Below are 27420 nucleotides of genomic sequence, written 5' to 3' on the forward strand. Positions count from 1 at the left end.
ACGGCGAGGCGAGGCCTCCAGACCTGCAGGCGGAGCTCCCAGCCTGGGGACCCGAGGCCCTCCGGCCCTGAGCTCGGAGCTCGGTCTGCAAGGTCGGGCTTGGGGCGGTCACGGACCTCTTTCCGGCTCATAGGGTGAGCTGAGCTGAGCTCCTGAAGGACCCCAGCGCCCACCCTGCCACTTCCCGGAGGGACAGACATGTGGACGGCAGACAAAGCCACACCTTTGCCGTGCGGAGGAGCACGGAGGGAAGGCTGAGCCGCAGCAGCAGGACAGGCGTATGTCCAGCTGGACCAGGCGTGAGTCAAACGTGTGGCCCGCCGCCCGGGAAGCTGGACATGCTTGAGCTAGAGGATCTGCTGCGACTTCTCCACCTACGTGGCCCTGTCCCCTCTGTTTGAGGGACTGCAAGGATCTGAAAGGACCACCTCGCCCGGACTTCCTCGAATCTTCCTGGCATACACCTCACCCCAGAAGCTTATTAAAAGTAGACTCTCCAGCCCCACCTCACACCTTCCGACTGGACATTCCCGGGAAGGTGCCTGTGCCCCTGTGGTTCTTATCAAGCAAGTCTGGCATGAGCGGGAGGGATCCAGACACCTCAGTCTATAGAAACAAGGGAAGGGAAGTGACTTGCTCAAGGTCACTGCCATGTGGCAAATACTGCCTCCCCCCCCCCCCCTTTTTTTTTGCCTCCTCTGTTCTAACAGAAAAACCTACAACAGAATGACAAAAAAAAAAAAAAAAAAAAAAAATCAAACAAATTGGTGTACTTACATGAAGAGGGTAAATGTCAAGTGCAAGAAAGCAAATGTCAGGCTAAGTGGCACCCACCAGGGGAACCGTTCCCCTAACCGGAAAGCAGGAGAGGCCCAAAGGCTGGAAGGCCCTGAGTCAGGGGAGGGAGGGAAGGCCGAGGGGGGCGTGCAGGGCGCTGCCCACCTCGGAGATCTTCTGGAACTGGTTGTTGGACTGGCTGCACTTCTCTGCTGTCTCCAGAGCGACTTTATAGTTATCCACAAACGCTTTGTACACGCCGAGCTGGCTGGCCTGCGGGGAGGAGAGAGGAGAGGGGCGGGGGACAGGAGTGGGATGGGGAGAGAGGATTAATGAATGGATGGATGAGAGCTTAACCAGAGCACCTGGAGCTCCCTCAGCGCCGAGGCTTCTAACTCGGCTCCAAGGGGCTAGCTGGGGACAGAGCGGGGAGGCGGGATGCAAACACGACAGTATCCCTCTGAACTTGACAGTTTCCATGGAAACTAGCTCAGCCAATAAGGTTAACAAGGGGGTGCTGGGGACTAGGGGGAGCAGGACAGGGCCTTTGTTGGCACGCTGGAAATCCAGTTCATCAGCAGCGCGTGGTTTTATGTAGCACCACCAAGGTCTCTCAGGGTTTGAAGCCCTTTACCGCTTCACACCTCTTTCACATCCTGGACTAGTGGGGAGCAGGGAGAGGCAGGGGAGCAGTGGGGTGGGCGCGTGTGGGGGTGGCCTGCTCAGGGCTCCCCTCCCCATGCTAACAGCCAGGGACTGCATTTAAAGGCACAGTCCCACTTCTCTCAGCCTCTAGGTGCCTGTCCCGCGGTCCTCCGCCTCCGAGGACCCCGCCTCCCGGCACGTGTGCACGCGTGTCACACTGAACCGAACACACAGTTTAGCATGACTCGTGACCACACAGAGCCTCGCCTCCTCCGGGAGGCAGAACAGATGCCATCATCCCTTCCTGAAAAGGGGAAACCGAGGCACGGCCACTCAACTCCTCACATGTTTTCGGGAAGTGCTCTCTGTGCCGTCCTCTTCAGGGAGCACAGGGTGGACGTGAGGGTTAAAACGACAATACGACACCGTTTCACACCCACCCGTCCGGCCCAGATTTAGACATTTCATGGGATCAAGGGTTGGCAAGAATGTGGGGAAACAGGAGCTTTTACAGACAGCTTGTGGGGGCGTAAATGAGTACCGGACAAGGGCTCTGCTGCATCCTCCTGTCCCCTTTCCCACGAGAAGGATAGAGGCTGGGTGCCCAGCTGGAACCAGCCCTCCCGCCCCACTGCCTCAGGGAGCAGCAACACTGACAAGCTTCACAACAAACGTTGACTGAATTGCAAAATATAGGAATAAGAATATGTGTGTGTGTGTGTATGTGTGTGTGTGTGTACTTATGTCCATTTAAACAGTACGTGTAGCTGAAACCGATTCGGCTCAGTGGAGAGAGCGTCGGCCTGCTGACTGAGGGATCCCGGGTTCGATTCCGGTCAAGGGCACGTACCTTGGTCGCAGGCACATCCCCAGTGCAGGGTGTGCGGGAGGCAGCTGATCGATATTTCTCTCTCATCGATGTATTTAACTCTCGATCCCTCTCTCTTCTTCTCTGTAAAAAAATCAATAAAATATATTTAAAAAAAATAAACAGTACGTGCAGTGCCATATAAAGACACAGATATGTAGTAAAACACAAACTGCAGCCGAGGAGGACACCCATCAAATGCCTGCCAGCGGCTGCTTCTAGGTTGAAGGGAAGGACAAGAGGAAAGGGAAGGGAGAATGACTGCATCTTCGTCTGTAATGCTTTATTCTTTTAATTAAAACGTTCTGCCATGGCCCTGGTGGGTGGCTCAGTTGTTGCTACATTATCCCATACACCAAAGGATTTCAGGTTCAATTTCCAGTCAGGGCACATATGGGAGACAACTGATCGATGTTTCTCTCACATCAATGTTTCTCAATGTTTCTCTCTCTCTCTCTCTCTCCCTTCCTCTCTAAAAATTAATTTAAAAATATATATCCTCTAATGAGGATTAAAAAAAAAAGTGTTTTTTTTTTTTAATCCTCACCGGAGGATATATATTTTTTAATTAATATCTCCAGATATATCTCCAGAGCTTAACACCTGTGAATTCTGGTGGGTGAGCACACAGTTGTTAGCTACGTTATTCCCCAGATTTTCTGGTTTAAATTGTTTTCAGTGATGTGGCAAGGAGGTTCTGCTTCTGTGGGGCTTCCTCAGGGCTCCTACCCAAGTGCTGGGAACGTGCCTGCCTCTAGCCCTACCCTGGACCCTCCGCTTTTTCGCGGAATCCGTGTGCTCCTCAGGACCCCAACAGGTGAGGACAGGGGCTGGAGCAGAGACAGAGCACCAGGAAGCTGGTGGAGGGGCCGGGAAAGCTGGGGGGGGGGGGGGGGACAGTGAGACCTGGGAGGCTTATGGAGAAGACAAGATCAGAGCCATGCAGGCCTCAGGCCTCAGCCCCCAGACAGGCCAGACTTGGGGGGAAATCCTCATGGGGAGAGGAGGAAGGGATGGAGTTTGTTTCCTTTTCCAGGGGAAGTGCTGGCCCACTGGTATCTCCAGCTACGGGGATGTGCTGGACAGTCCTTCCTAAACCCAAGTAAGAATCATTGCTGCTCTTCCAGATGTGCATTCTCCTGTGCCTTTTCCCAGGAGAAGGATAAAGGCTGGTGCCCAGGTGGCAACCCTCCCCTCCCATCCCACTGCCCATGGGAAGCAGGAGGCGAACCAGAAACGGGAGCCTGGGCAGGAGGCCTGAATGCAGGGGTCACCGGCCACCCCAGGCACTGTCACCCCCGTGGGACCCCCTCCCCGCAGGCCCACGGCCCGGCCTGCCAGGCCTGTTGGCCGGGAAGTAGATGTTGCTTGGGAACAGCAGCCAGGCACAGGGTGATCTCGTAAGTAAAACAAACAGCAGAGATGCTGATTCCCTTCTCTCCACGATGGATAATAGGATAATCGAATACCTGGACGCCTGGCCTGCCTGGCTCCGCCCACCCAGCCCTCCCAAGCCTGCAGCCCCAGGGGCTTCGAATGTGTATGTGGAGCTGGGGAAGGAGCGTGGGGAGCACCCTCATGACCAGGCCCGTGGAGCTGGGACCAGAATGGGGGTCCCTGGTGACAGCAGGGTGCAAATGACAAAGGTAAGCAGAGACAGCCCTTCCACTCTCCTCCGGGGTATGCACCTCCCACCCTCCCATTTGGTCTCGTCCGCCCTCCTGAGGTCTACAGAGAGCTGCCCACGACGATAGGCTCAGGTTCCTGGGGCCAGGCCGGAGCGATGACTGGGTGTTCGCCGCCCCTGAACTGGGGAGTACTCTGGAATTCTCTCCCAACAACACCTTCTGGGGCCTCTTCCTAATCTATACTAATAAAAGGGTAATATGCTATTTAGACTGGGAGACTTTTCAGGAGGCCTTCCGGACGTTCTTCTGGACAAGCCCATGGTGGCGGGGCTGAGGGAGAGGCGGCTGGGGCCAAGGAGGGAGGGCAGCTGTGGATGATCAGGCAGGCGGGGTGAGCAGGCTGGAGGTGGGGGGGCAGTCGGGGGTGAGCAGGCTGGCAGGCAGAGTGGTTGGGGCAATCAGCCAGGCAGGCAGGTGAGCAGTTAGGAGCCAGCAGTCCCGGATTGCGAGAGGGATGTCTGACTGCCAGTCGGACATCCCCCGAGGGATCCCAGATTGGAGAGGGTGAAGGCCAGGCTGAGGGACACCACCACACACACCATGCACGAATTTTGTACACCGGGCCACTAGTATTCATAATAATAGTGATAACAATAATAACAGTAATGATAATGGCTAACTACTGAGCATTTGCTAATTTACTATGTTCCAGGCACTGTTCCAGGCACTTTCCAGGGATTCCTCACAAGAACCCAATGAGGTAAGTACTGTTACTCTCCTCACTTTTACAGACGAGGAATCCAAGTCACAGAGAGAAGCTGTGCTTGTCCCTACAACACTGCTGGTCTCTGGGGACAGACCTCACACCCCGTGACGCCTCCCTCTATGCCCTTCCACGTTCTCCCTAATCGCAGGGCACTCACTCACTCACTCACTCACCCACTCATTCACCCACTCACTTCTTCACCCATTCATCCAGCACTGGGCTGGTTCTGGGGGGCCTAACGAGCTCATGGTTTTAGGGAGACGGCAGTTACAGTGCTCACGGAGGAGATACCATAGGGGCTGCATGTGGGGAGGGCTTCTTTAGAAGGAGGTCACCTCTAAACCGGGAACTGAAGGGGCGAAGCCAGACCAATAGGGAAGGACACTGCAGGCAACTAGAGCCACAAGTAGAGAGAGGCCAAGAGTGCCTGAGAACAGAGAGTTCAGTGTCAGGGGCACAGGGCGTGGGGAGGGAGCAGCCAGAAGCCCGGTGCAGACAGAGGGTGGCATTCGAAGGGCCTCCTAACCACGTCTCAGCGCCCAGTCTTCCTCCGGGGGCAAGGGCGGCCACGGAAGGGGTGTAAGCAGGGCGGACCTGGCCAGGAGTTCCGAGGCCTCTCAGTAACTCTCCTGCTAGCTAGACGTGGGAGGTGGGAGGGAGGGAGGTGGGCCTGGAGGCAGGAGGCACGCATGGGGCTACAGCTGTGGGCCAGGCGAGGGCCCCCGGGCTGGTGGAGGGAAGCAGGTGGCCACAGGCATGAAAGAAGAGAACTGGGGCTGGCGAGCTTGTGCGGAAGGGGACCCTCCTGCACTGCTGGTGGGAATGCAGGCTGGCGCGGCCATTATGGAAAACAGCGCGGCGTTTCCTCAGAAAAGTAAATATGGACCTGCCATTGGACCCAGTGGTCCCGCTTCTAGGAATACATCGTAAGAAACCCAAAACACCAGGCAGAAAGAATGTGTGCGCCTCTATGTTCATAGCAGCACGATTCACAATAGCCAAGACCTAGAAATAGTCCAAGTGCCATCGGTAGATGAGTGGATAAAAAAGCTGGGGTACATGTGTACCCTGGAGTACTATGCAGCAGTGAACAAGAAGAATCTCTTACCCTCTGAGACAGCGGGGAGGGGCCCGGAGAGCATCATGCTAAGTGAAATAATCCAGTCAGAGAAAGACAAATATCACATGATCTCACTCACATGTGGAATCTAACAAAATAGATTTAAAAGTAAAAAAGAAGTGGACTGTGTAAGAGTGAGGGAAGAGGGGGTGGGGGGGAGGGCAAGTGCCAGGTGGGGGAGTCTAAGGGAGTCACGAATGGATGGAGGATGGGACGGTGGCAGCACCCACCGAGACAGAGGCAGGAAGAACAGCAAAGGACGCCAGAGACGAGGAGCTCGGTTTTGAACATGCTGAGCTTAGAGCCCTGGGAGCAGTCACGTAAGAGCTTTCTCCAGTGTAAGAAAGTGGAGGCCTGTCCACTCCACCAGTCCCACCACCGAGGGGGGGGATTGGGAGGCGAGGGGTGCTACTTCCCAGCCCCCACCGTCCACACCGAGAACAACGGCCGCCGCCCCCCTTCCTGCCCGTTGGGCTGGCAGGAGTTATGGGGGATGAACCCAGGAGAAGAGAGCCAGGCGGGGGCCCCGTGGTTCTGACCTGAGGGTCCTCCGGGGGACACAGCCAGACACAGACACAGAGCGGGGACAGAAGGTGTTGCAGACGCTCAGGGAACTAGATGACCTCAGCCAGCCTTTCCCAACACGAATGCTACCCCCTCAGCCTCTCCCCGTCCCTGCACGCCGGGAAGGCTGTGCTCTCCGGCTCTCCAGGGTCCTCGGAGCCGGCGGTAACGGACATAGTCTTCCAACACTCCAGACACCGCGCTAAGTGTGGCGAGCAGTCCCTACCCATCCACCCATCCTCACCCAGCCCCTTGGCCAGCGGAGGGATAGCCAACTGGAACCTCAGCAGGGGGGAGAACCAGTGCCCTACTAGCCAGGAGCACCTACCAGTAGGCACACGGCCCGCCTCCAGCATCCCTAGAACACTCTAGACTTCACGGGGGGGAGGCCGGGAGCCGAGGCCCAGGTTTGCCTCTAGGACTCGGGAAGCTTCCAGGAGACCAGGAGGGCGGGGCGGACTGGCCCTCACTCGCACCGGCAGCTCCCGGAGGCCCCGGGGAGCGCCCCTCTGCCCGCGGGACACTCACCAGCTTCTGGAAGAGGTGGCCCATGGTGACCTGGCTGTCCCACTGCTGCACCTTGGGGCACAGGCTGTCGTAGAACTCTTTGTGGATCTCGTAGATGTCCTGGATCTTGTAGAAGATGGTCTCGATCTGCTGGATGGTGAGCACGGGCTGCGAGGTGGTGGCGGTGGCCTTCAGGGGCTTCATGGGCTGGGAGAGAGGAAGGACAGAGCGGCCGGTAAACCAGAGAGTCAGCACCGATCAGCCCCCCCTTATGTCCGAGTTCTGCCTAGACTAAGGTGACCAGACGCCCCGATTTCTAACAATTTGTCCCCCGTCCCGCAGCATTTTAAAAAAGTCCCAATTTTTTGGATGTGAGGGCGATCTGGCTGTGACATCTGTCACCCCATTGATCGCCAGGGTTGATTCGGCTGATCTGGCTGGCTAGGCGGGTGTCCTCCTCCTCCCTCACCGATCCATGTGCGTCCCTCCCGAAGCTGCGCGCTCGGTCGAAGAGGACGACTTTCCCCCAAGAGGAGAGGACCGGTCTTCGGTCAAGGGTATACGAGTAGCTGCGCTCCCCTGCTAGAACCTCCAAACAAGCTAAAAAAGTCCCAATTTTTTGAAAATGCCATGGGACAAATTGTTAAAATTTGGGACTGTTTCACCAAAAGCGGGTCGTCTGGTCACCTTAGCCTAGACCAGTGGTCGGCAAACCACGGCTCGCGGGCCACATGCGGCTCTTTGGCCCCTTGAGTGTGGCTCGGCGTTAGAGCCACTTCTTCAAAATCGACTCGCCCAGGCCGAAAACCGACTTCTGCACATGAAGTTCCCATCGCACTGTATGTGCGCGCCTGCAGGTGGTATTTTGTGGAAGAGCCACACTCAAGAGGCCAAAGAGCCGCATGTGGCTCTCGAGCCGCTGTTTGCCGACCACTGGCCTAGACCAGGGGTCGCCACCCTTTCGGACCTCAGGGACCACCGGTGGGCCTGAGGTGTGGGTCATGGGGTGTAGTGCTGCCCCCGGCCCCAGCATGGGCACCTGCAGGGAGAGGGACCCTGAGAGCCAGAGCCCGCCTGGCCCAGCAGCCCTGCCTGGTGCGAGGGGTGGCACCGGGACACATGTCCCGCACCCCTCACGCCTGAAGAGCCCGGCCTCCGGCCTGTATGAGGCTCGCTTCTCGGTTTCAGAGGCTCCACGTCTTCTTCCCACGGGGGCCTGCTGCTCGGTCACGAGCTCTTGGCTCACTCCAGGGGAAGCGACCGAGAAGGAAAACGTGATGCTAGGATTTGGAGGTGGAGTCTTGAAGAGACCCAAGACCAGTCTCGGCTGTTCTGACGTTTCAAGCTCCCGTCACTTGGTCCAGAGACACACAGGCCACCGCCCGCTTTCTGTGCCTGCGGCAGGCATTGCTGCGTGCTCACAGTGACCTTCCTGCAGCCTCAGCCTCGCTCTCCATGCCCAGGCTGACGTGAAGGATGAAACCCACCTGTCATCGCTGTTGCCTACACCGAGATGCCCCACGGCCAGAAGGTGGAGAGGGCGCGATGACAGGCAATAATAACTCAGGGCCATCCCCCGCACCGGCTGGGAGCTGAAGCCATCCATCATCTCCATGCCCAGCGGGAGCACTGGGATAATGGGGCTTGTGTGTACTTTCTTCAGTATGACGTTCCATACTTCCCCAATCACCTCCAGTGAGTAAACAGGAATTTTATACTTAAAATAAAAAGGTAGTAAAATTCATAGCCCGGCCAGAGGTTGAGCACTGACCTGAGAACCAGGAGGTCACGGTTCGATTCCTGGCCAGGGCATATGCCCAGGTTGTGGGCTCAGTCCCTGGTGTGGGGTGTGCAGGAGGCAGCTAATCAATGATTCTCTCTCATCATAGATGTTTCTCTCTTTCTCTTCCTCTCCCTTCCTCTCTGAAATCAATCTATATGGTATAAAAAGCCAGTGACCAGAACGCCAGAATGACCAGAACAACTGGTCACTATGATGCCCACTACAGCCGGCCAACTGGCCCAATCAGAGGCAGGGCTGGCCGGCCAACCTCCCACACCCCCTCTCTCCCCTCCTACCCCACCAGCCCGGCCCCAATCAGCCCCCATCAAGGCAGGCCAGTCGAACCTTACCTGTGCACAAATTTGTGCTCTGGGCCTCTAGTACAAATATATTCTTAAAAAGCACTATTAAAATTCAAGCTGAAACCAAACAACTGATCCTGAAGGATAAAGAGATCCTCTTTGGTTGACCTTCCTTCAGCCCAAAGCCCTGCAAGATGCCCAGACTGCATCTCAAAGGCCCCCCAGGAGACAGGGTCCGAGAGCCTGCCACAAAGAGAAGGCATGGGAGGGGCGGGCATGTTTCCCAGGGAAGACAGAAGCCGGAGTCAGACGTGGCTGGTGTGCGGCAGGAGGCTGTTGACTTAGTCTGGGTGGCTCTGGAGACCCAGGAACAGCAAGAAGTTAGGGGGCAGGTGTGGACCCACCAGAGCTGTTCCCCACTGTGTCCCAGAATTGGGTCGTGAGCTTTGCAGGAAACGGGCAACACAGTGCTGGGCTGGAGAGAGACCTTAGAGATAGTCTTTGAGAAACGGCCTCCAGCGAAGCTGGCCACAGCAGCCGAACTCCCAGCCACGCCTCATTCCACCCTCCCATCTGGTGGTGGCAGAGCCCACGTTTGTGCACAAGAGGAAGTTCCATCCACTCGAGCACCCAGACAGTCCTCCAGCTCCTGGCCCCTCATCCTCTCAGCTCTAAAAACGCCCAGACGTGATGAAAAAGGCAAGAAAAAGCAGAAGCCCTCCTCCTGACCCTCTGGGCGAAACCGACAAACCCTTCCTGGCCAGCTCCTCGCTAGGGTTCGCACGGCTGGTGCAGGCCCAAATCTAACAGCTGTGGGCAGTCACCGCGCACCTCTGGACCTCAGCAGCCCCGTGTGTAAAACCTTCTTAAGAACTCTGATGTTTATATAAAATAGTGAGCAGGTACCTGGCACACAGAAGGTGATCCAAAACCTTAGCTGCTACGATTACTACTCACCCCACAAGTAATGTACCAAGTGCCTAACTACGTGAGGCTGGACTGGGGTGGGGGGTTTGAAGGCGTGTGTCCCGGGATTCACAAATCCCTGGCCCGACGGAGCCTCCCATCTAGTAGGGGGGACAGACCGGACACGAGGAAATTACCAGGCACATAATCTCAGGCACGCACGCCCTGGGGGAAGGGGAAGGAGAGGCCCTGAGACCCTGCTGACGAGGACATTCACCCTGACGTGGAAGAAGGACCAAGGGGACCGAGTCCCAGGCAGACTGCCTCACGCCCAGTCCCGAGGCAGGAACTGGCTAGAGAGAGGCCCTGGGACACAGCCAGCGGGTCTGTGCGCAGAGCACAGGGGGAGGGGAGGGCTGTGGGAGGACGGTGCAGGGAACGGGATGCGGCTTTTAAGCCCAAGCAGGGATCTGGCTTTCCCCGGAGGGGCTGAAGCAGGGGAGTGATGGGGTCCATTTTTCTTTTCAGGAGATGATTTTTGTGACTCACGACCCTTGCTCTACACCAGTGTTTCCCAAATCTTTGACATATGTGTACCCCTTCTATGATTTTCGTAACGCTGAGTACCCCTCGTACTCATGAGAACGCAGAATTAGGCGCAGCTAAGCACGGTGCAGTGCATATCCCCACCAAACTCCGGTGCAATGCGTACCCCCACCAAACTCTTCCCGTACCCCTGGGGGTACGCATATCACACTCTGGGAAACACTGCTCTAGAGAATAATACTCTGTTTGGGTAAACTGGACCAGCACACATGAACCATCTTAGTGGACAAAAGCAAGACAGGCCATCCCATGACTTGGTCTCAAGGTTGTGCTGGTGCAACTCGGCGGGCTTCCCGGAGGAGGTGACGGGAGCAGGCCTTGAAGGTTGGGAAGATGTGAGTGGGTAGAGGGGTGGGGCCTGGGTAAGCATGCGGGGCAGGGAGACAGAAGGCACCAGGAGCCAGGGAAAGAGGAATACTGTTCTCCCCCGCCCCCCGCCATGAAGCTGTGGCCACCCTCAGCCTCGGGGCTCCCAGCCCTCCGTGAAGGACGCAGAGTGGGCTCTCAGGACCACTGGGTATTCATCCTTATTCCTTCCGCCCAGGAGCCAGGGGAGGGTCCGAGCCACCACAGAGCCCAGACCACTCTCCCCTGTCCCCGCCAAGTCCACCCCTCCGAGGAGGGGATGAGGCACAGGGGCAAGGCCGGCCTGGGAAGACACAGGAGCGGGACTTCTCAGAGGCTGCAGGGGAAGCGCTCATGTGCCGCCCACACAGGGACACCACGCAACCACTCCGCTTCCTCCAAACGCCCGCTCCGCCTGCAAAAGGGGAAGGAGCGGCGCTCCCAGCGCGGTCACACGGACAGGCCTCCGCGGGGGCATCAGACGGCTCTCAGGGCAGGCTGGGACCCTTGGTCCTAGCCCGGATTTCACTTGGCGGGGAGCACTGGGTGTGTGTTCCTGGCTGGCCAGAGACCCTTGAAGACAGTTTTATTATTATTATTTAAATATATATATATATATATATATATATATATATATATATAATTGATTTTTTACAGAGAGGAAGAGGGAGGGATAGTTAGAAACACTGATGAGAGAGAGTCATCGATCAGCTGCCTCTTGCACACTCCCTCACTGGGATGTGCCTGCAACCAGGGTACATGCCCTTGACCGGAATCGAACCTGAGACCTTTCAGTCCGCAGGCTGATGCTCTATCCACCGAGCCAAACCGGTTTTGGCTATTATTATTATTATTATTATTATTATTTTTAAATCCTCTCCAGGGATGTTTCCATTGTTTTTTAGATAGAGTGGAAGGGAGGGAGAGAGAGAGAAGCATCAATGTGAGAGAGACCAGAGGAAGACTACAACCTAGGCACATGCCCTTGGCTGGAATCGAACCCGGGACCCTTCAGTCCTCGGGCCAGCGCTCTGTCCACTGAGCCAAACCGGCTAGGGCGGCAGTTATGGCTACCTGGTGCACCCCCAAATACAGGTCTCCGCGGTTTCACCGTTCCTGTGCCGCAGAGCCAGCCTGCCAGTTCCCCCTCTAGCTGGGCCGCGGCTCTCCACCTGTCAGGGCAGAAAGGGAATCCTCAGGAGGACCCCGGACCTCAGAGCCAGCCCTGGCTCTCCGTTTCCCACGAGGGGCTTCTCAGGGAGACAGGCCGCAGTTCCAACTCCCCGCGGCGTTCACGCTGTCATTGCTCCAGCCCTGCCTCTCAAAACAGGGGAAAGAAGCCAGCCCACTTCCTCTGCCTCCTGTCCCAGAAGGCCTGCCAGCTGCCCACTCTCACCTCGGCCTCCGGCTCCCAGGGCCCAGGAGCTGGGCATCAGTAACCTATTTCACAGACAAAGAGCCTGCACCCATGGGCCAAACTGCCAGAATGACAGCGTGGCCTGGGGTGGGGGGTGCGGTAGGTGAGGGTGCAGCCAGCTGCAGAACCCAGGGGAGAGAGTGGGAGAGAAGAGGGAGGAGGGAGGAACAAGGAGGGAAAAAGAAGGAGGGAAGGAGGGGGGAGGGAGGAGGAGGAGGAAGCAGAAGGAGGAGGAGGGTGGGAAGAGGGAGGGAAGGAGGGAGGGGGGAGGGAGGAGGAAGCAGGAGGAGGAGGAGATACAGAATTTGGTTTGTCTCCCTTCCTCCCCCCCCTCCCCCTTAGCCCAGTCTCTCAGGTAATCAGAGCCCCCAGGAATGTGGAAGGTTCCAGAGGACCAAGCCTTGCCCAGCCAGCACCCAGGGGGCAGGAACAGAGGCTCCTGTGGGTGTCCCTGTGTGTGTACATAGACTTAGGTACACACACACACACACACACACACACACACCTCCCCGCTGGCATATCAGGAAGTGCAAAGCTGAGAACAGTCACACCCCAAGAGCAAAGCTGTGGGGATGGGGGCGGGGTGATGAGAAGGTCTGGGGGTGGGGGGAGAGAGAGCTCAGAGAGGACAGGTTTTCTTCTCCTCCGAGCCCCTTTGTCAGCTCACCCCAAAAAGCAAAGGGCTTAGCTGCCAGGCAGCTGAGCGGGGCGGGCTCCCAGCTAAGGAGGAGGGGAAGAGGGCTTGAGCCCTGTGTCGGAGGCATAAGCATCTGAGGCTGTGGCTGGGGAGGGTCCTGCCCTCTCTTCCTGAGCTCTCCAGCCCCAACAGGCCTTCCAGCTGATCCCGCCCTCCCTGGCCTCCGCTCAAGAAAGAACCAATCAGGGGCCCAGGATGAGCAAACTGGGGGGAGAGGAGGGGCCTCAGCCTCAGTTTTTGCCTCTGGGGCGAGAGCTGAAGGAGAGGCGGGGAGGGGAGCGCCTGGGCCCCTAAATCTGTGGTTATCTTTGCCAACAAACGGAAACTCCAGTCGGGCCCAATGACAGATAAGCAATGAGAACTGGGCCTCCCCTTCCCGCAGGGAAAGGCTGTGTTGACAGAGACAAACAGGCCCTAACATGCAGGCTCTCCGGCACTGGAGAAATAATAGGATCAGCTAATACGTGGGGCTCTTTCCTAAGAGCTTCCTGTACAAACTCATAGGATCCTCACAGCAACCCCTGGAACAGTTAAGTCCTCAATGCCTTTGATAGGTTCCGTGGCTTAAATCGGAACTAATTTTACCATAGGCTAACTGACATAAACAAGAGTTAAGTCTCTAAGCCAGTGGTCGGCAAACTCAGTCAACACAGCGAAATATCAACAGTACAATGATCGAAATTTGTTAAACGTAAACTTCTTCTAACGCCACTTCTTCAAAATAGACTCGCCCAGGCCGTGGTATTTTGTGGAAGAGCCACGCTCAAGGGGCCGAAGAGCCGCAGTTTGCCGGACCACAGCTCTAAGGCATCTCATCAACATTATAACAGGCACCTGCTGTGCTAATATTAGTATACCCAGCTTGCAGATGGAGAAACCGAGGCGCACGCGTTCATTAATCTGCTGAAGGCCTAGAGCTAGTAAGTAGTCAAGGGGGGATGGAGAGTCCGACCCCTCTTCCTTTTTTTGAACTCCTTTCAAATACCTATCCTCTTCGTAATGACAGCCACGCCCCGGAATTTTGGTGCTGTTATTCGTAGTCTGTGAGGTGCATTTCACAGGTATCTGGCTGGTCATCTGCCTGTTCTCCCTCTTTCAGTTAACACAGGGTGTCCAAACCAAATGTGTACACACTGTGACAAATTTAATCAATCACTTAGCTCTCATCCCTTTCCAGGTTTAACTGATGTGAAATAATGGGTGAAGCCAGACTAAGTTTTAAACAAAGAAAATTTGTCATAAAATGCCACTAGACTTTTTTTTTTTTTTTTTAATGGGGATACATAAAAGAAAAAGTTTATGGTACAAAACCGGCAACAGCCGACGAACTGAGGGCGCGAGAACACTACCACAATGATGCCTGATGCTTAGGATTTCAGTGCTTCACATCATCAGCAGTGCCTGGATCAGAACGGCCTTCAGTACGAAAACAGGCGCTGACACACAAAAATTACTCATTTCTGTAGGTTCCTTTAAGTTCTGAAAATGAGCTCTGTGTCAATAAACACGGACTTTGTAATTGGGCGTGTGTGTACATTTTGGGGGACACCATGTATTTGAGGGCCTAGGGTCCTGGCATTGTACCAGGTCCCAAAAGGGTCACCTGGTCCTCTCAACCCCATGGAGAAGAGATGGTAATGGTGTTATTCTCATCCTTATACGGGGAAACTGAGGCTCCAGGACGATATGCATGGCTTGCCCAAAGCCATGTAAAGAATAACATGGGCCAGTATATATGTATATTATGTATACATATATATAATATGGGCCAGTATATACATATATATGTATATATACAGTATATAATATACACATACTGTACATACAACACACCAACGTTTCAGATAGGGTGCTTATTATGAGACAGGTGCTGGTACTTTCTTTCTCGTTTGTATTTAAATGCTGGTCCAAACCATTCATAGTCAAGACGCTCAGTTTGTGCGTTAACAGGTTTGGCTCAGTGGACAGAGCATCAGCCTGTGGACTCAGGGTCCCAGGTTCGATTCCGGTCAAGGGCATACACTTTGGTTGCCGGCACATCCCCAGTGGGGGGTGTGCAGGAGGCAGCGGATCGATGTTTCTAACTCTCTATCCCTCTCCCTTCCTCTCTGTAAAAAAAAAAAAAAAAAAAAAAAAAAAAAAAAAAATATATATATATATATATATATATATATATATATATATATATATATATATATATATATAAAGACGCCCAGTTTGTAAAACAGTGCAGTAAGGCTGTCATTAAGGGCAGAGCAGAGTCCTGCCCCAGCTCCGCCCCAGGCCAGAGCCATCCCTGACCTGCCACAGTGTCCTTCACTGGAAAGCACGACTGTGCCTTCCAATAAGCGCCGGCGAGAGTGACCACAAACTCAGCCCAGCGTGTCACGAAGCACCTGCACATTTCAGCCGTTACCCCTTGGCTAATACGCGCCGCGCCCCCTGGGACACCGGGTGACGACATCTTAAAAGCACAACCACGGCACCCACCAATCCCTGTGAGAAGGCGCTTCTCCTGACCTAGAACTCCAGGCGCCACAATCCCCTCCCGTTCAAATTCAGGTGCGACCGACAGCGCTTTCTCCACAGGCAGAAACGTCTCACACCTGAGCAGTCCTCTTCCCCTCGGAAAACACCTTAACAGTCTTCTGGCGTCACCCATTGTGTCAAATCAGCTAAACCTTTCCACAGGATTCTCACCACCATGCCTCCGGCTCGGAGAGCAAACCGAGGACCTTCACCAAGGGCTGCGGTTGGCCTGACGCCCCGGCGCTGGCTGGCCTGTCTCCGAACGGCAGAGCGCCCTCCGCCTCACATTTCCTGCCAGGGAGCCCTGGGTGCGGCGAATGCTCCCCTACCGCAGGCAGGAGGGAGGACCGGGACCAGCACTGACAAAGGTCTCAGTGTGATTGGCGGGTGGAGCACTCCCCGCCCAGGGTCCAGGGTGGAAGTGGTGGGCAGACCCCACCTGGACAGATCGACTAGTAACGCCCGTGCCATGGTCATGGGTGATGGAGCGTTGGCCGCCCCCAACCTCGTGGGGCCTCTGCTCCCGCCTCTCCCTGGGCGGGTGATGGAGGCGGGGGCTGAGGGACGCGGCCCGTTGCTGGCAATGACCCCAGCTGCTGGTTCAGGTCCTCGTTCCTTCCGACTCCGAAAGCAGTTAGGAGCGTGACCGTGTCCATCGGAGCGTGTACTCACCAGCAGCAGGGCCTCCAGCTGGTTGATGTAGATCTCCTCGCTGGCCAGGAACCCCGAGAGGACCAGCTTCCTCATCTCCAGGCCTTTCCCTGCCTCCACCTGTGAGAGCAAACCAGAATGCTGAGTGGCCTGTTTTCTCCTTTTCTCTCTCTCACTGACACTGTTGTATGGGGTAAATGCCACATCTACCTGTTAGAAAATCTGGCAAATACAAAAATATAAAGGGAAAAGCAACCACCATATTCCACTAGCTTGTTTTGTTTTGTTTGTTTTGTTAATCCGCACCTGAGGATATTTTTCCATTGATTTTCTTTTCTTTTTTTTCTTTTTTTTTTGGGGGGGGGAGAGGAGAAGAGAGAGGGAAAGACAGGAATATCAATGTGAGAGAAACACGTTTGGTTGCCTCCTGCACAGATCGGGGAAGAGCCTGCAACCAAGGTACTTGCCCCGGACTGGAATTGAACCCGGGACCCTTTGGTCCGCAGGCCGATGCTCTTCCCACTGAGGCAAACCGGCTGGGGCTCCTACGTGAGCTTCTTGCTTTGTTTCTCTCATCCGTTTCCCACATTTCCTTATTTGATGCCCGTTCACCCACCTATTCCGCCTCATAATAGTGAGCAAGATCACAAAGGACCTGGCCTCATGAGTGTGGGGACGTAGTTAAGGAGGGAAATCGGAATCGTGGTGAGGCGGGCATGCCGCGTGGAAGGGCACAGAGAGGGCGTGGCGCTCCCAGAGGAAGTGACCTGTAAGCAGAGGAGGGGGAGAAAGGATGGGCCGAAAGTGGCCATGGGAAGCCCAGCCTGTGGCCTTTCAGCTGCACCTGACTTTATCCTCCCGTCCCCGGGGGTTCACATTCCCAGCAAGAGGTGCCAGCTGTGGCCCGGGCAGGAGGCTCGGTTGTTGGAGCATCAATCCCCTTCATCCTCCTACACCCCTTGGTAGGTTGGGTATGAGGGCAAACGATCATTGTCTATTTCTCTCCCTTCCTCCCTCCCTTCATCAAAGAGCAAATCACTGGTGAGGATTAAAAAATTTATAACAACAATAAAGAAAAGAAAGGCGGTAACCAGCTACGGGGCCCTCAATCTTTTTTCCCCCCTGTTAATATTTATTTTTTAAATTATTTTTTAAAAATTTTATTGATTATGGTATCACATAATTGTCCTCATCCCCCCCATTGGGGCCCTCAATCTTAACCTTGCACCCCTCCTACCATTTCCTGACTGCCTCACTCTGTGCAGCACTGACCTCCCCGCTCCACCTCCCCCCCATGGTGGAGGTCAGGCCTCTGAATGCCCATCTTGCTCATCTCTTACCAAGGCTCTTCCCTCCGATTCCACTCCTCCCCTCGTGGCCTAGGCCCTCAGCACCCCACCCGGTGGCCGGCTCTTCCCACTGCCCCCGCCCCTCCCTCCACTCCGCACACCAGCGCCAGATCGTCTTCTGAGAACACCACCTTCCACCTGATGTTTGTCAAGGACTTAGGACAACACAGCAAAATGTAATTATCTGGAGATCCAGTTAAGCCAGTGGTCGGTAAACCAATTAATCAACAGAGCCGAATATCAACAGCTCAACAATTGAAATTTCTTCGGAGAGCCACATTTTTTCAACTTAAACTTCTTCTAACGCCACTTCTTCAACACAGAGTCGCCCAGGCCATGGTATTTTGTGAAAGAGCCACAATCAAGGAGCCAAAGAGCCCCATGTGGCTCGAGAGCCGCAGTTTGCCGATCACGGAGTTAAGTTCTTCATCCACTTATTTCTTCACTCAACAAATATCTACCGAATGCTCCCAGACCCCATAGATAGAACAGGAAGCAAACACAGTAGTCCCTACTCTCGTGCAGCTTATCATCTAGTGGGAGAAAAAGACGTTACCAAGAAAACAAAACCAGTCCGTGTAAATTGTAACACGGGCCCCAGCGTATTTAAACACCGTCAGCGGCTTCCAGAGCCTCTCCCCACCCTTCCATCCCCCGCAGCCATCGCTCTGCCTTCCCCACAGGCCAGAGCTGTTCCAGCCTCTGGGCACCTGCAGCCTCAGTGCCTTCTGTGACCCGACCCGCTCTTCTCCTGTCTGAGCCCACCTCCCCTCGGGGCACAGCTGCGGTCTCCCTGGCCTGCAGCGCCTCTTGTTGTGTGGAGTCTGCTGCATCGACCCCCGAACCTGACGGGGGCCCTGGTCCGTGACCTGCCCGTGGACTTCGAAGGGTGCCTGTGCACTCCCTGGAGCCCAGGGACATTCCATGACATCCATGTGACACCCCTCCCGTGTGGGCACCTAACATGGAGGAAGGCTTGTGAGTTCTTTCCCCTCTCTCATCTGGCCTCCAAAGGCCTCCGTGGGGTGGTACTGTATTTTCTGTATTTTCTCATCACACACAGAAATAAACAGGACTTAAAAGAGGGTCACAGAGCCTGGAATCTGACCCCAGGCCTGGGGCAATGAATCCCGTGCTATCCCACTGCTCGGATAATGTCCTCACGCGTTCTCAAGCATCGGATGCTCACCTGGAGTCTCAAGCAGATCCTCAACAGCTCGCCCTGAGCACAGCCGGGGAGAGCCGTGCGAAGCTGTCGGAAATCTCCCAAGTCCCCAGAAGCATGGCTCCCCGGAACCCGGCTGCCTCCCGCCCTGGTGAGCTCACACGCGGGCAGCCTTCCCCAGGTGAGCCTGGAGGCTGCTCCCCCACCCGTCTCTGGAGTGGTCTCTGACCCAGTGGTAGAAGAACGTCGTGCCAAAGAGGTCCACTCCACAACCCCCCACACATGTGGCTACGAGATCTCATGTGGCAAAAGGGACTTGGCAGAAATGACGAAGTTAAGGATTTTTAGATGAGTTGTCCTGGACTACCTATCGGTGGGCCCTTAGAGTCCGGTGAGAGGTGGGCAAGAGGGTCAGAGAGACAATGAGCACAGAAGGAGAGGGCAGGCAGGGAGGGACAGGCTGACGGAAGACATCCCATGGGCCAGGGAATGCAGGAGGCCCCTAGGCGCTGGAAAAGACTCAGGCGGACACGGATGCCCTCCCCAGCGCCTCCAGAAGGTGAGCAGGCCAGCTGGCCCTCGTCGGCGTGCGTGAGCGAATAAATGTGTTGTTTTAAGCCACTGACTGTGCGGCCATTTGCTGCAGTGACATTAGGAAACGAGTGTGGGCGCCACGGCCACGCTGTAGGGAAGGACAGTGGTTACGTATCGATGCCTTCCCGAGTGCCAGGCACTGTTCTAAGTGCTTCCGTGGATAACGCACTGAAGCCCCACAACCCGGAAGGTGCTACCGTTACTCTCCCGAGCCACAGACTGGAAACGGCCAGCGGCCCGGAGCCGCCCACCTGGCAGGGGGCCGCACACCCTCCCTCGGAGGAGCAAGACCAGTGCTCGGAGCCGGGCCGGGCCTGCTGCCTCCCAGCCTGACACGTGGGAGCTCTCCCTCCGTGTAGGGGGCCCACCCTTGCTGGCTGCACCCCATTCCCCTCCTAACTTCTGCCAACCAAGGGCTTGTCTGGGGGCCTGAGAGGCACTCGGGGAACACTGAGCTGCACAGCAGAGCTGGCTGGGACAGGACCAGAGTGAAGACCTGGTGATTCACGGATGTTTTTAATGGTTTTGAGAAACATTGATCGGCTGTTTCTACCCCCCCCCCCCAAACACACACACACATTTTGCAGGCTCCTCAAGCAGGAATCGAACCCCCAACCCAGGCACGAGCCCCAACTGGAAACCCAAGTGCATCTTTTCTTCCAGCCAGGACTCACTGCTTGATTTCTGTATGTGTCCTGACCTGAAATCGAACCGGCAACCTTGGTTGATAAGGATGACACTCTAACCAACTAAGCTACCCAGCCAGGGCCCTTTGGGGGCTGTTCTTCTCTCATAAAATGTCAGGGCTCACCATTATCTCATTCACACCTCGCCAGGTGCCAGCTACGAGGGAGCCAGTATCTGTCCCACAAAGCCCGCCACGTGCCAGCATCTCCAGGGCGAGCTCTCTACAGAGGTCAGGTTCCCCCAGCACAGGAAAGCTGCCCTCTCAGTGACACCACCCCACTTCCTCCCCGCGGGGAGCTTATGAAACGCGGCCACGGTGGGCTCCTTCATCCCCAGCGTTTTACACAACCTGCAGTCCCACAGTCTTCGGCCCGAGGGCCCCAAATCCAAGAGGTCAGGTCCCTCTGGCAGGGGCCAGCTCTGGCCAGTCTCCTGCAGCAGGGACTAAAAAAAGGCCCTGAGCTCTAGGCCAGGCCAAGCCCATCTGTCCAGGAGCTGTGATCTCCTCCAAGACAACCAGGAGGACTGAAGAGGCAGAGCTGCCTGTGAGCCAGAACCTGGGCCAAGCGGCTGCACACGCACAGAATCCCGCTCAGGGACCACGCCAGTTTGCCAGGAGCGCCCAGCGGGGTCTGCTCAGAGCAGGTGCCGCTGCGCTTGGGAGCTGTGTCCAGGCCAAGCATCCGCCGCAGGCTGGCCAGCCCTTCTCTGGGTTGAGACAAGGCAGGACCCCCCCCCCCCCCCCTGCCGCCTCCTCTCCTCAGAGCTAGATACCGGGGAGGTGTCTGCTGGCGAATTCCTCAGCAGAATAACGAGCAGAGAGGACAGGGGCAGCTGCTGGGGGACAGACGAAACCCCAAGCCCACTCTCCTACGGGAGGATCCCCGGATTCTGGGCTCCCGGGTGTCTGACGCTTTGGACAGGCCCCCCGAGATCCAGCAATGTTTCCAAGCTTCAGCTGTTCGAATCCCACCTTTGCAGCTGTGTCCTACTCACATCCCCCTGCACTACCATTTACCTAACAGTGTTCTTTACAACTGACTTCTTAAAGGCACGGCCTTATCCCAGCATGACGTCTGAAATCACAGGAAAGATGCACAACTTATATTCTCCCTAACATACGTGAAAACAGCTACCTACCTATTCCAAGTGCAAAATACATATCCAGGCGCCACCTGAAATCATCTATGCGGCCCCCACTTCGGGAAACATCCACGTGGGAGCCACAGGTGCGGCCCTCACTGCCCGTGAGGGAGAAGTGATCTGGGCAGACGACACAGAAATCTAGGCATGCATGTCAGACCATCCATTAAAAACTGGCACCGAGCCGAAACCGGTTTGGCTCTGTGGATAGAGCATCGGCCTGCAGACTCAAGGGTCCCAGGTTCAATTCCGGTCAAGGGCATGTACCTTGGTTGTGGGCACATCCCCAGTAGGGAGTGTGCAGGAGGCAGCTGATCGATGATTCTCTCTCATTGATATTTCTAGCTCTCTGTCCCTCTCCCTTCCTCTCTGTAAAAAAAAAAATCAATAAAATATATATACTTTTTTTAAAAATTGGCACCGAATAACACCTGAGGGGTTAATCTGCATTATAAAAGGATTCTTATTCCTGACAAATGAGCTCCCTTTCAATGGCAGCATTTGTATCGCCCTCCGCACCTTTAAACAGAATGGTATCGCAAACTTTTGGAACGTGTGCCGCACTTCACTGCTGGGAGTGATGCTGCCATCAGTATCCACATTATTGTTCGTTGATAGATCATTAACTCCTCAAAGGGGAGGGTGGGCTGAGAGACACAGCAGCCCCCCCCCCCGCCCCGTCCCCCCATTTCTGTTGAAAACCACTGCCATCTTCACACCTGTCCCCTGAGAAGATGAAGTGTCTTGGAAATTACACTGAAACAGGATTGATGTATAGGCCTGGCATCTGGACATCTGCTCGAGGAACATGACGACTATTTAAGGTAAGCACTCCTGAAGCAAAGTAATAGAAAAGACAGAACCGTCTTGGATTCCTACCAGCGGCTGGAAAAGAGACGGTCTTACAGGAGCGTGCCAAGCTGGTGCGCGGCCCCGGGCAGGAGCATGCACGCCAGAAATGCCCCCGGAACCGCACACGTGCACCCTGTCCAACCCCAACTCAACAAGGCGCGATCTCTCCTCCTCTGGAGTTAGTCCCCTTTTCTCAGAACCCTCCTCCTTGGCCCTGGTGATATTGCTGTCACCTGTACACCTGCCCCCTGACCCTGAACTGTGAATTCTCGGAGCATCTCATCTCCTCGGGCCAAGGAAGCGCTTGGAAGAGAACGCAACCCGGCAGTGTTTGTTGAGTGAATCGATGAGCCCCCTCACCCTCTATCTCGGGCCACCCTGCTTGTCTGCTCCCTCTGGTGACAGCCTGGCCTGGGCAGGAGGAAGGCGCCCTAGAGGGGTTCAGGATGAGACCAGAGGCCTGGAAGGCCCCCTCCCCGGCGCCGGGGACAAGTCCGGAACACGGAGGCAGCCGGGCGGAGGGGAGGACTCACAGGCACAGGGAGGCGCGGCACTGTGCGTGTGAGGGGTGCCCAGGATCTCTCGGCATCCATGTGCCGTCGTCTCCTTAGAACGCCTCTGCGATGGAGCCGGGCCAGGCACACGGTACACCCTTTGCAAGCCCCGTCGAGCCCCGCTCATTCCACACATTCACTGGGCGCCGGCCAAGCACCAGCCTGCACGGCATTCCTCAGTGAGCACAGGTGGGCCTGCCCTCGCGAACAGGGAGAGCAGCAGATGCCTCCAGTCCCAAGCGGGATGCAGGATGGCTGAGACTGCGGCCGAAGCCAGAGCCCAGGGTGAGGGCAGTGTATCAGCAGACCCCATCTGTGCTGGGAAGGGCTTCTCAGAGCGGGTCCATGAGGAACCCCACACGCTATGTTCTTGGTGCATAATCACACTTTTCCCGTCCTGCTTCTGGCGGGGAGGCTGGTCAGGCCCTAAGCACAGGGGCTGTCGTGGGCCCACTAAGGAACAGGCCTTGCCCCCAGGGCTCGGAGGCAGCTCCAGAGGGGAGAGTCAGGGTGGGGCACTAGCCACCACCCATTACATCTCCTCACGGTGGCGGTGGCGCAGCGCCCAGGCCTACAGCTCCGCCCCACCCAGGCTCCACACTTCAGCCATCCACCTGGGGCTGCGTCTATTTTTACCTCCATTAGCTCCTCCAGGAAGCAGTCTGTAGTGTGGGTGGGGCAGGGCTGGGATCCTATCTTACAGGAGGGACGAGAGGCCCAGAGAGGCTGGAGACAGCCTCCTGCCCACAGCAGTGCCCCGTGCCCGGTGCCCTCGGGGGTGCCCCGCAGATGGGTGCCCTTTTTTCAGGCAGCCTGGCTTGCAGCCTAAGGACTCGCTGCCATGCTTTCTAACTGGCCTCCTTTCTGGCCACAGCACAGCAAGGAGGTGAGCAGAAGGCTGAGGTTAGAGCCCTTAGGAGTGGGCTCAGGGGAAAGGAAGACTGAGGGACGGTGCCATGCCTCAGGCAACACAGGTGTGGCTTTTAGACGGAGCCCTGCCCTGGGGAGGAGGTGCAGAGAGGGGACTGATGCAGCCACGCCCCTCCTGCTCTAGCTTTAGGGCAACTTCCCTGACAGGATAAGGGCCTTGCAGCCCAGAGTGCACGGAGCCCGAGTGGGCGGGCTGGGGCCCAGCAGATGCTTCCCGCGTATATGCCCGCCTGGCCTCTGCCTCAGAGCCAGCTGTCACCTTCCCCCTCTTCAGCAACTCCCATCCTCTTCCTTCAAGGAAGCTCAGTGACCTTCGGTGCTCTCCCTCCCGCCCTTCCTCCCTCTCTCCAAACGCTCTCCTGCCCGAGCCCAGACTCACCAAGTCTCCTTGCTAGAAAGAAAGAGAGTGGCCCCCTTGGCCTGAACTTCCTAAGTGCACTTATCCCACGGTTGCCATGGAAACAATGAATGGAGGCCTCCTGGTTTCAAGTCAGCCAGCTCCTCTGGGGCAGCAGGCTCACACCAGGGCCAGGCCCGCCAGGTGACTCATGTCACCGCCAGCGAAAGCCCCAAGCACAGCTGGCCCGGCCGGGCAGAGCCGGCGGCCACTCCCCCCAGGACAACTGGTCCGCGGGCGGCGGCAGGCCCAGCGCCGCTCCCGGAGGAGCAGCTGCCGAGCGCGCAGCCCCGGAGCGCGCAGCCCCGCGCGTCCCCTCCTCGCGGGCACGCGCCCGCCCCTCGCCGCAGAGCGAGGCCGGTGCCCCCAGCAGCCATGCCGGCCCGCGCCCGGCTCCGGGGAGCCGCTCGCCCTGCCCCCTCCCTCCGCCAGCATCCAGGGCGTGTCACGTTCCCACCTTCACGGCCACCAGGAAGGGGGACCCTGAGCCAGGGCTGGTCGGGGTTCCCAGCTCGCATTCCTCCAGGAGAAACACGTCTTCATCCTCCAGCACCTTGTCCAAGAGGCCTATCGCCTCCTCTTCCTCCTCCATGGCAGCCGGAGCCGCGGAGGGCAAACAGGAAGCGGCAGGGTCCACGCAGCGGCGGCGGCGGCGGCAGCAGCACGGCGGCAGCGGTGGCAGCAGCAGCCCTGGCCGCCGCCGCCCCGGAGGGAGGGGACGGGCGCGCGGGGCAGGCCTACACCAGCATGCTGGCCGCGGCGGCCCTGGCACCCGGCCACCGGCTCCCGAGGAGAGGCTCCATGATGAGCCTTTTCCTGCAGCCGCTTCCCGGCCCGAGAAAGGGGAAGCGGGGCCGCCGGGGCAGCCCCGCGGGCCTGGCCGCCGCTGCTCCGGGCCGCGCTCCCGCCGCCGCGGGCCGGGCTGTCCGCGCGGGGAGGCGCGCGGAGCGGGCGGAGCGGGAGGCGCCCCTGCGCGGCCGCCGGGCCTTCCTGCTGCGCGCGGGCCGGGCGCAGGGGGCCCGCTCCTCGGCCGCCGCTCGGAGGTCGGTCCCGGCGCCCCGCCGCCGCCGGCCCCGGCGATGATCCCGCCCTCGCTGGGCGCCGAGGTCCGCGTTTGCTGCGAGTGCACAGGAAATGCACGCCTGGGCTGGCGAGGTGGAGCCGTTCCCTCTGCGGTCGCCGGGCCAGCCGGCTGGCGGAGGCTTGTGGAGCGCGGAGGAGGGGCGAGGAGGCCGCAGCCGGGCCGGGCGCAAGGGGAGGCCGGCTTCGCAGAGACAGGCTTTATTTACAGCCCCTCTCTCCCTCCGGGCCGGGCGGCCGGGCGGGCGGGGGCCGCAGGGGGAGGAGCGCGGGCGCAGCTGCCCGCACCGCCTCGCGGGCCACCCCGGCCCGCTTGGGTGTCACCTTGGATCCCCAAGAGCCCGAGTCCCTTCTCACCCCTGCCTCGGGCTCTGACACCTTGGCGGGGGTGAGGCGGAGGCCGGGTGAGAAACCGGTTTCCAGCCTGCCTCGGGCTGGGGGAGCAAGGCTCGGTGCAAAGAATGCCTGGCCTGCCTCGCTGCAGCCAACGGAAATCGGTGCCAGGCGGGGTCTGCAGCGGGGGGGCCACCTGGGTGGCGGGAGGGGCCCCATCTCCTGCTCACAGATGCAGCTGAGATTGGCATTCCACCTCTTAGGGATCTTTTCCCTCAAGAGGGGCCTTGGGCCCTAGCCGTTTTGGCTCAGTGGATAGAGCATCGGCCTGCAGACTCAAGGGTCCCGGGTTCGATTCCGTTCAAGGGCACATGCCCAGGATCGCGGGCTGGATTTCCAGTAGGGGGCGTGCAGGAGGCAGCCAATCAATGATTCTCATCATTGATGTTTCTCTCTCTCTCTCTCTCTCTCTGAAATTAAAAAAAAAAAAAAAAAAAAGGAGGGGCCTGGGCCCAATAGAGCCCACACCACAGGAGAGGGTGATCCAGGACAGGGACTATGGCCAAGTCTGTCCACCCCCCTCTCTTCCCCCCTCACCCCCGCTTCCCTTGGCTGCTTCAACAGTTACAAAAGATGAATCCATCGGAGGGTTAAGGGCACCTTCTGGTTCCCTAGCCTGGATTCAGAGGTGGCACACTCACCCACTCTCATCGGGGAGGAGTTTGGGCAGGACCCGAAAAAACTCTTTCACAACACAACACCTAGGCCAAAGGTTGCAAACTCCAGCACCCATGATGGTGCAGATAAGATCAGTCAGCAAAATGAGCGGGGTGCGGGCCAGGTGAGCTGCAGGAACCGCCACTCAGCTCCGGGCCAGCTGGTGGCTGCCCTGTCCTGGATTGTTAAAGAGAAAAAAGCTGGGAATCTGGATTCTCACGTGATACCTTTCGATTTTAAAAAATGATGACAGGTAAATTGCATTTATAAAAACCACAGAGCAGTCGATAATATTATGGTAACTATGCATGGTGCCAGGTGGATGCTGGAAATATGGGGGAAATACTTTGTAAAGTATATGATTGTCTAACCACTAGGCTGCACACCTGAAACCAAGACAAAATAATATTGAAAGTAAACTAATTTAAGCCCTAGCCTGTTTGGCTTAGGGTAGGGGTGTCGAACTCAATCAGAGAAGGGGCCAAAATCTAAAATCCAGCCTAAATCGCGCGCAGGCCGAATGGTTTACTGAACAGTCATAAACTGTCATTGTGATGGAAACGCAGCGGAGTGCAGTGATGACAGCGAGGTGCGGGCCTCATTGCAAGGCCTGGCGGGACGGATTTGGCCCGAGGGCCTTGTGTTTGACACATGTGGCTTAGGGGATAGAGCTTTGGCCTGGAGACTGAAGAGTCCCTGGTTGGATTCCAGTCAAGGACATATGCCTGGTTGCAGCTCCATCCCCAGTAGGGGGCGTGCAGGAGGCAGCTGATCAATGATTCTCTCTCATCATTGGTGTTTCTAGCTCTCTCTCCCTCTCCCTTCCTCTCTGAAATCAATAAAAAAAAAAATTTTTCTTTTAAAAAGTAACTAATTAAAAAAAATAAACCATGGTGTGGTCTAAATGAAATGCGTATCTGTGCCCTGAAGTAGGCCCACAGACAAGGCCGCTGCCTTCTTGCATCTGGTTGTTTCTTTGAGAGAAGATTGGGAGGGGACGGGGGAAGGGGACGGGGATTTCCTGAATATACCTTCTGTCCCCCTTTCCTCACTGGAAACGAATTCAGCTTCACACCCTACCAGCCCACCGCTTATCTTTATAATTTATAAGCCTGTATAACGGGGGCCACCAACTAGGTAGGTCAACCGAAAACTCAAGATTCTGGGTGGTGAGCTCCGAAGCTCCAGCCCCATTCAAGCACACACCACACACCCCGCCCCGCCCACATCTCCCTCCAGCCCCTCAAGCATATCTCCAGCCAGGGATTCCCCTGTAATCTTCCTGATGCTTCCAGCTCACAATTCTCTTTCCCAGTACACTGTTGCCAGGACCTGCCACTGTGGCTCTGAAGGATACAGTGTCTGGGCTATCCATCAATTTCACGTTTGTTTCTCCACCCGCCTCCTTATGCCCGTGTCACATCCCCTTCAGGGGGCAGCTACTGTGTGGCCACAGGGGGAAGAGGCAAACTCTCTGGACCTCACATGGAAACTTATCCCAAAATGGG

At 56.8% G+C, this 27420-nt stretch overlaps 1 protein-coding gene across 3 annotated transcripts in view; it reads right to left on the reverse strand.

Moving 5' to 3' along the window:
- Nucleotides 1-27420, reverse strand: part of ABR (ABR activator of RhoGEF and GTPase) — a 185348-nt gene that overhangs the window by 54663 nt on the left and 103265 nt on the right. For 2 of the 3 annotated variants that reach the window (XM_045571039.1, XM_036408488.2), the window contains exons 3-5: nucleotides 16133-16231; nucleotides 6897-7082; nucleotides 943-1050 (exon numbers count right to left, since the gene is read on the reverse strand). In XM_045571039.1, the coding sequence (XP_045426995.1) occupies nucleotides 943-1050; nucleotides 6897-7082; nucleotides 16133-16231 (393 nt within the window). Of the gene's footprint in view, nucleotides 1-942; nucleotides 1051-6896; nucleotides 7083-16132; nucleotides 16232-24239; nucleotides 24965-27420 lie in introns of those variants that run through there. The other variant, XM_036408489.2, reaches the window with a different exon arrangement.

This window comes from Pipistrellus kuhlii, unplaced genomic scaffold (genome assembly GCF_014108245.1).
Source record: "Pipistrellus kuhlii isolate mPipKuh1 unplaced genomic scaffold, mPipKuh1.p scaffold_m20_p_39, whole genome shotgun sequence".
NCBI lineage: Eukaryota > Metazoa > Chordata > Mammalia > Chiroptera > Vespertilionidae > Pipistrellus > Pipistrellus kuhlii.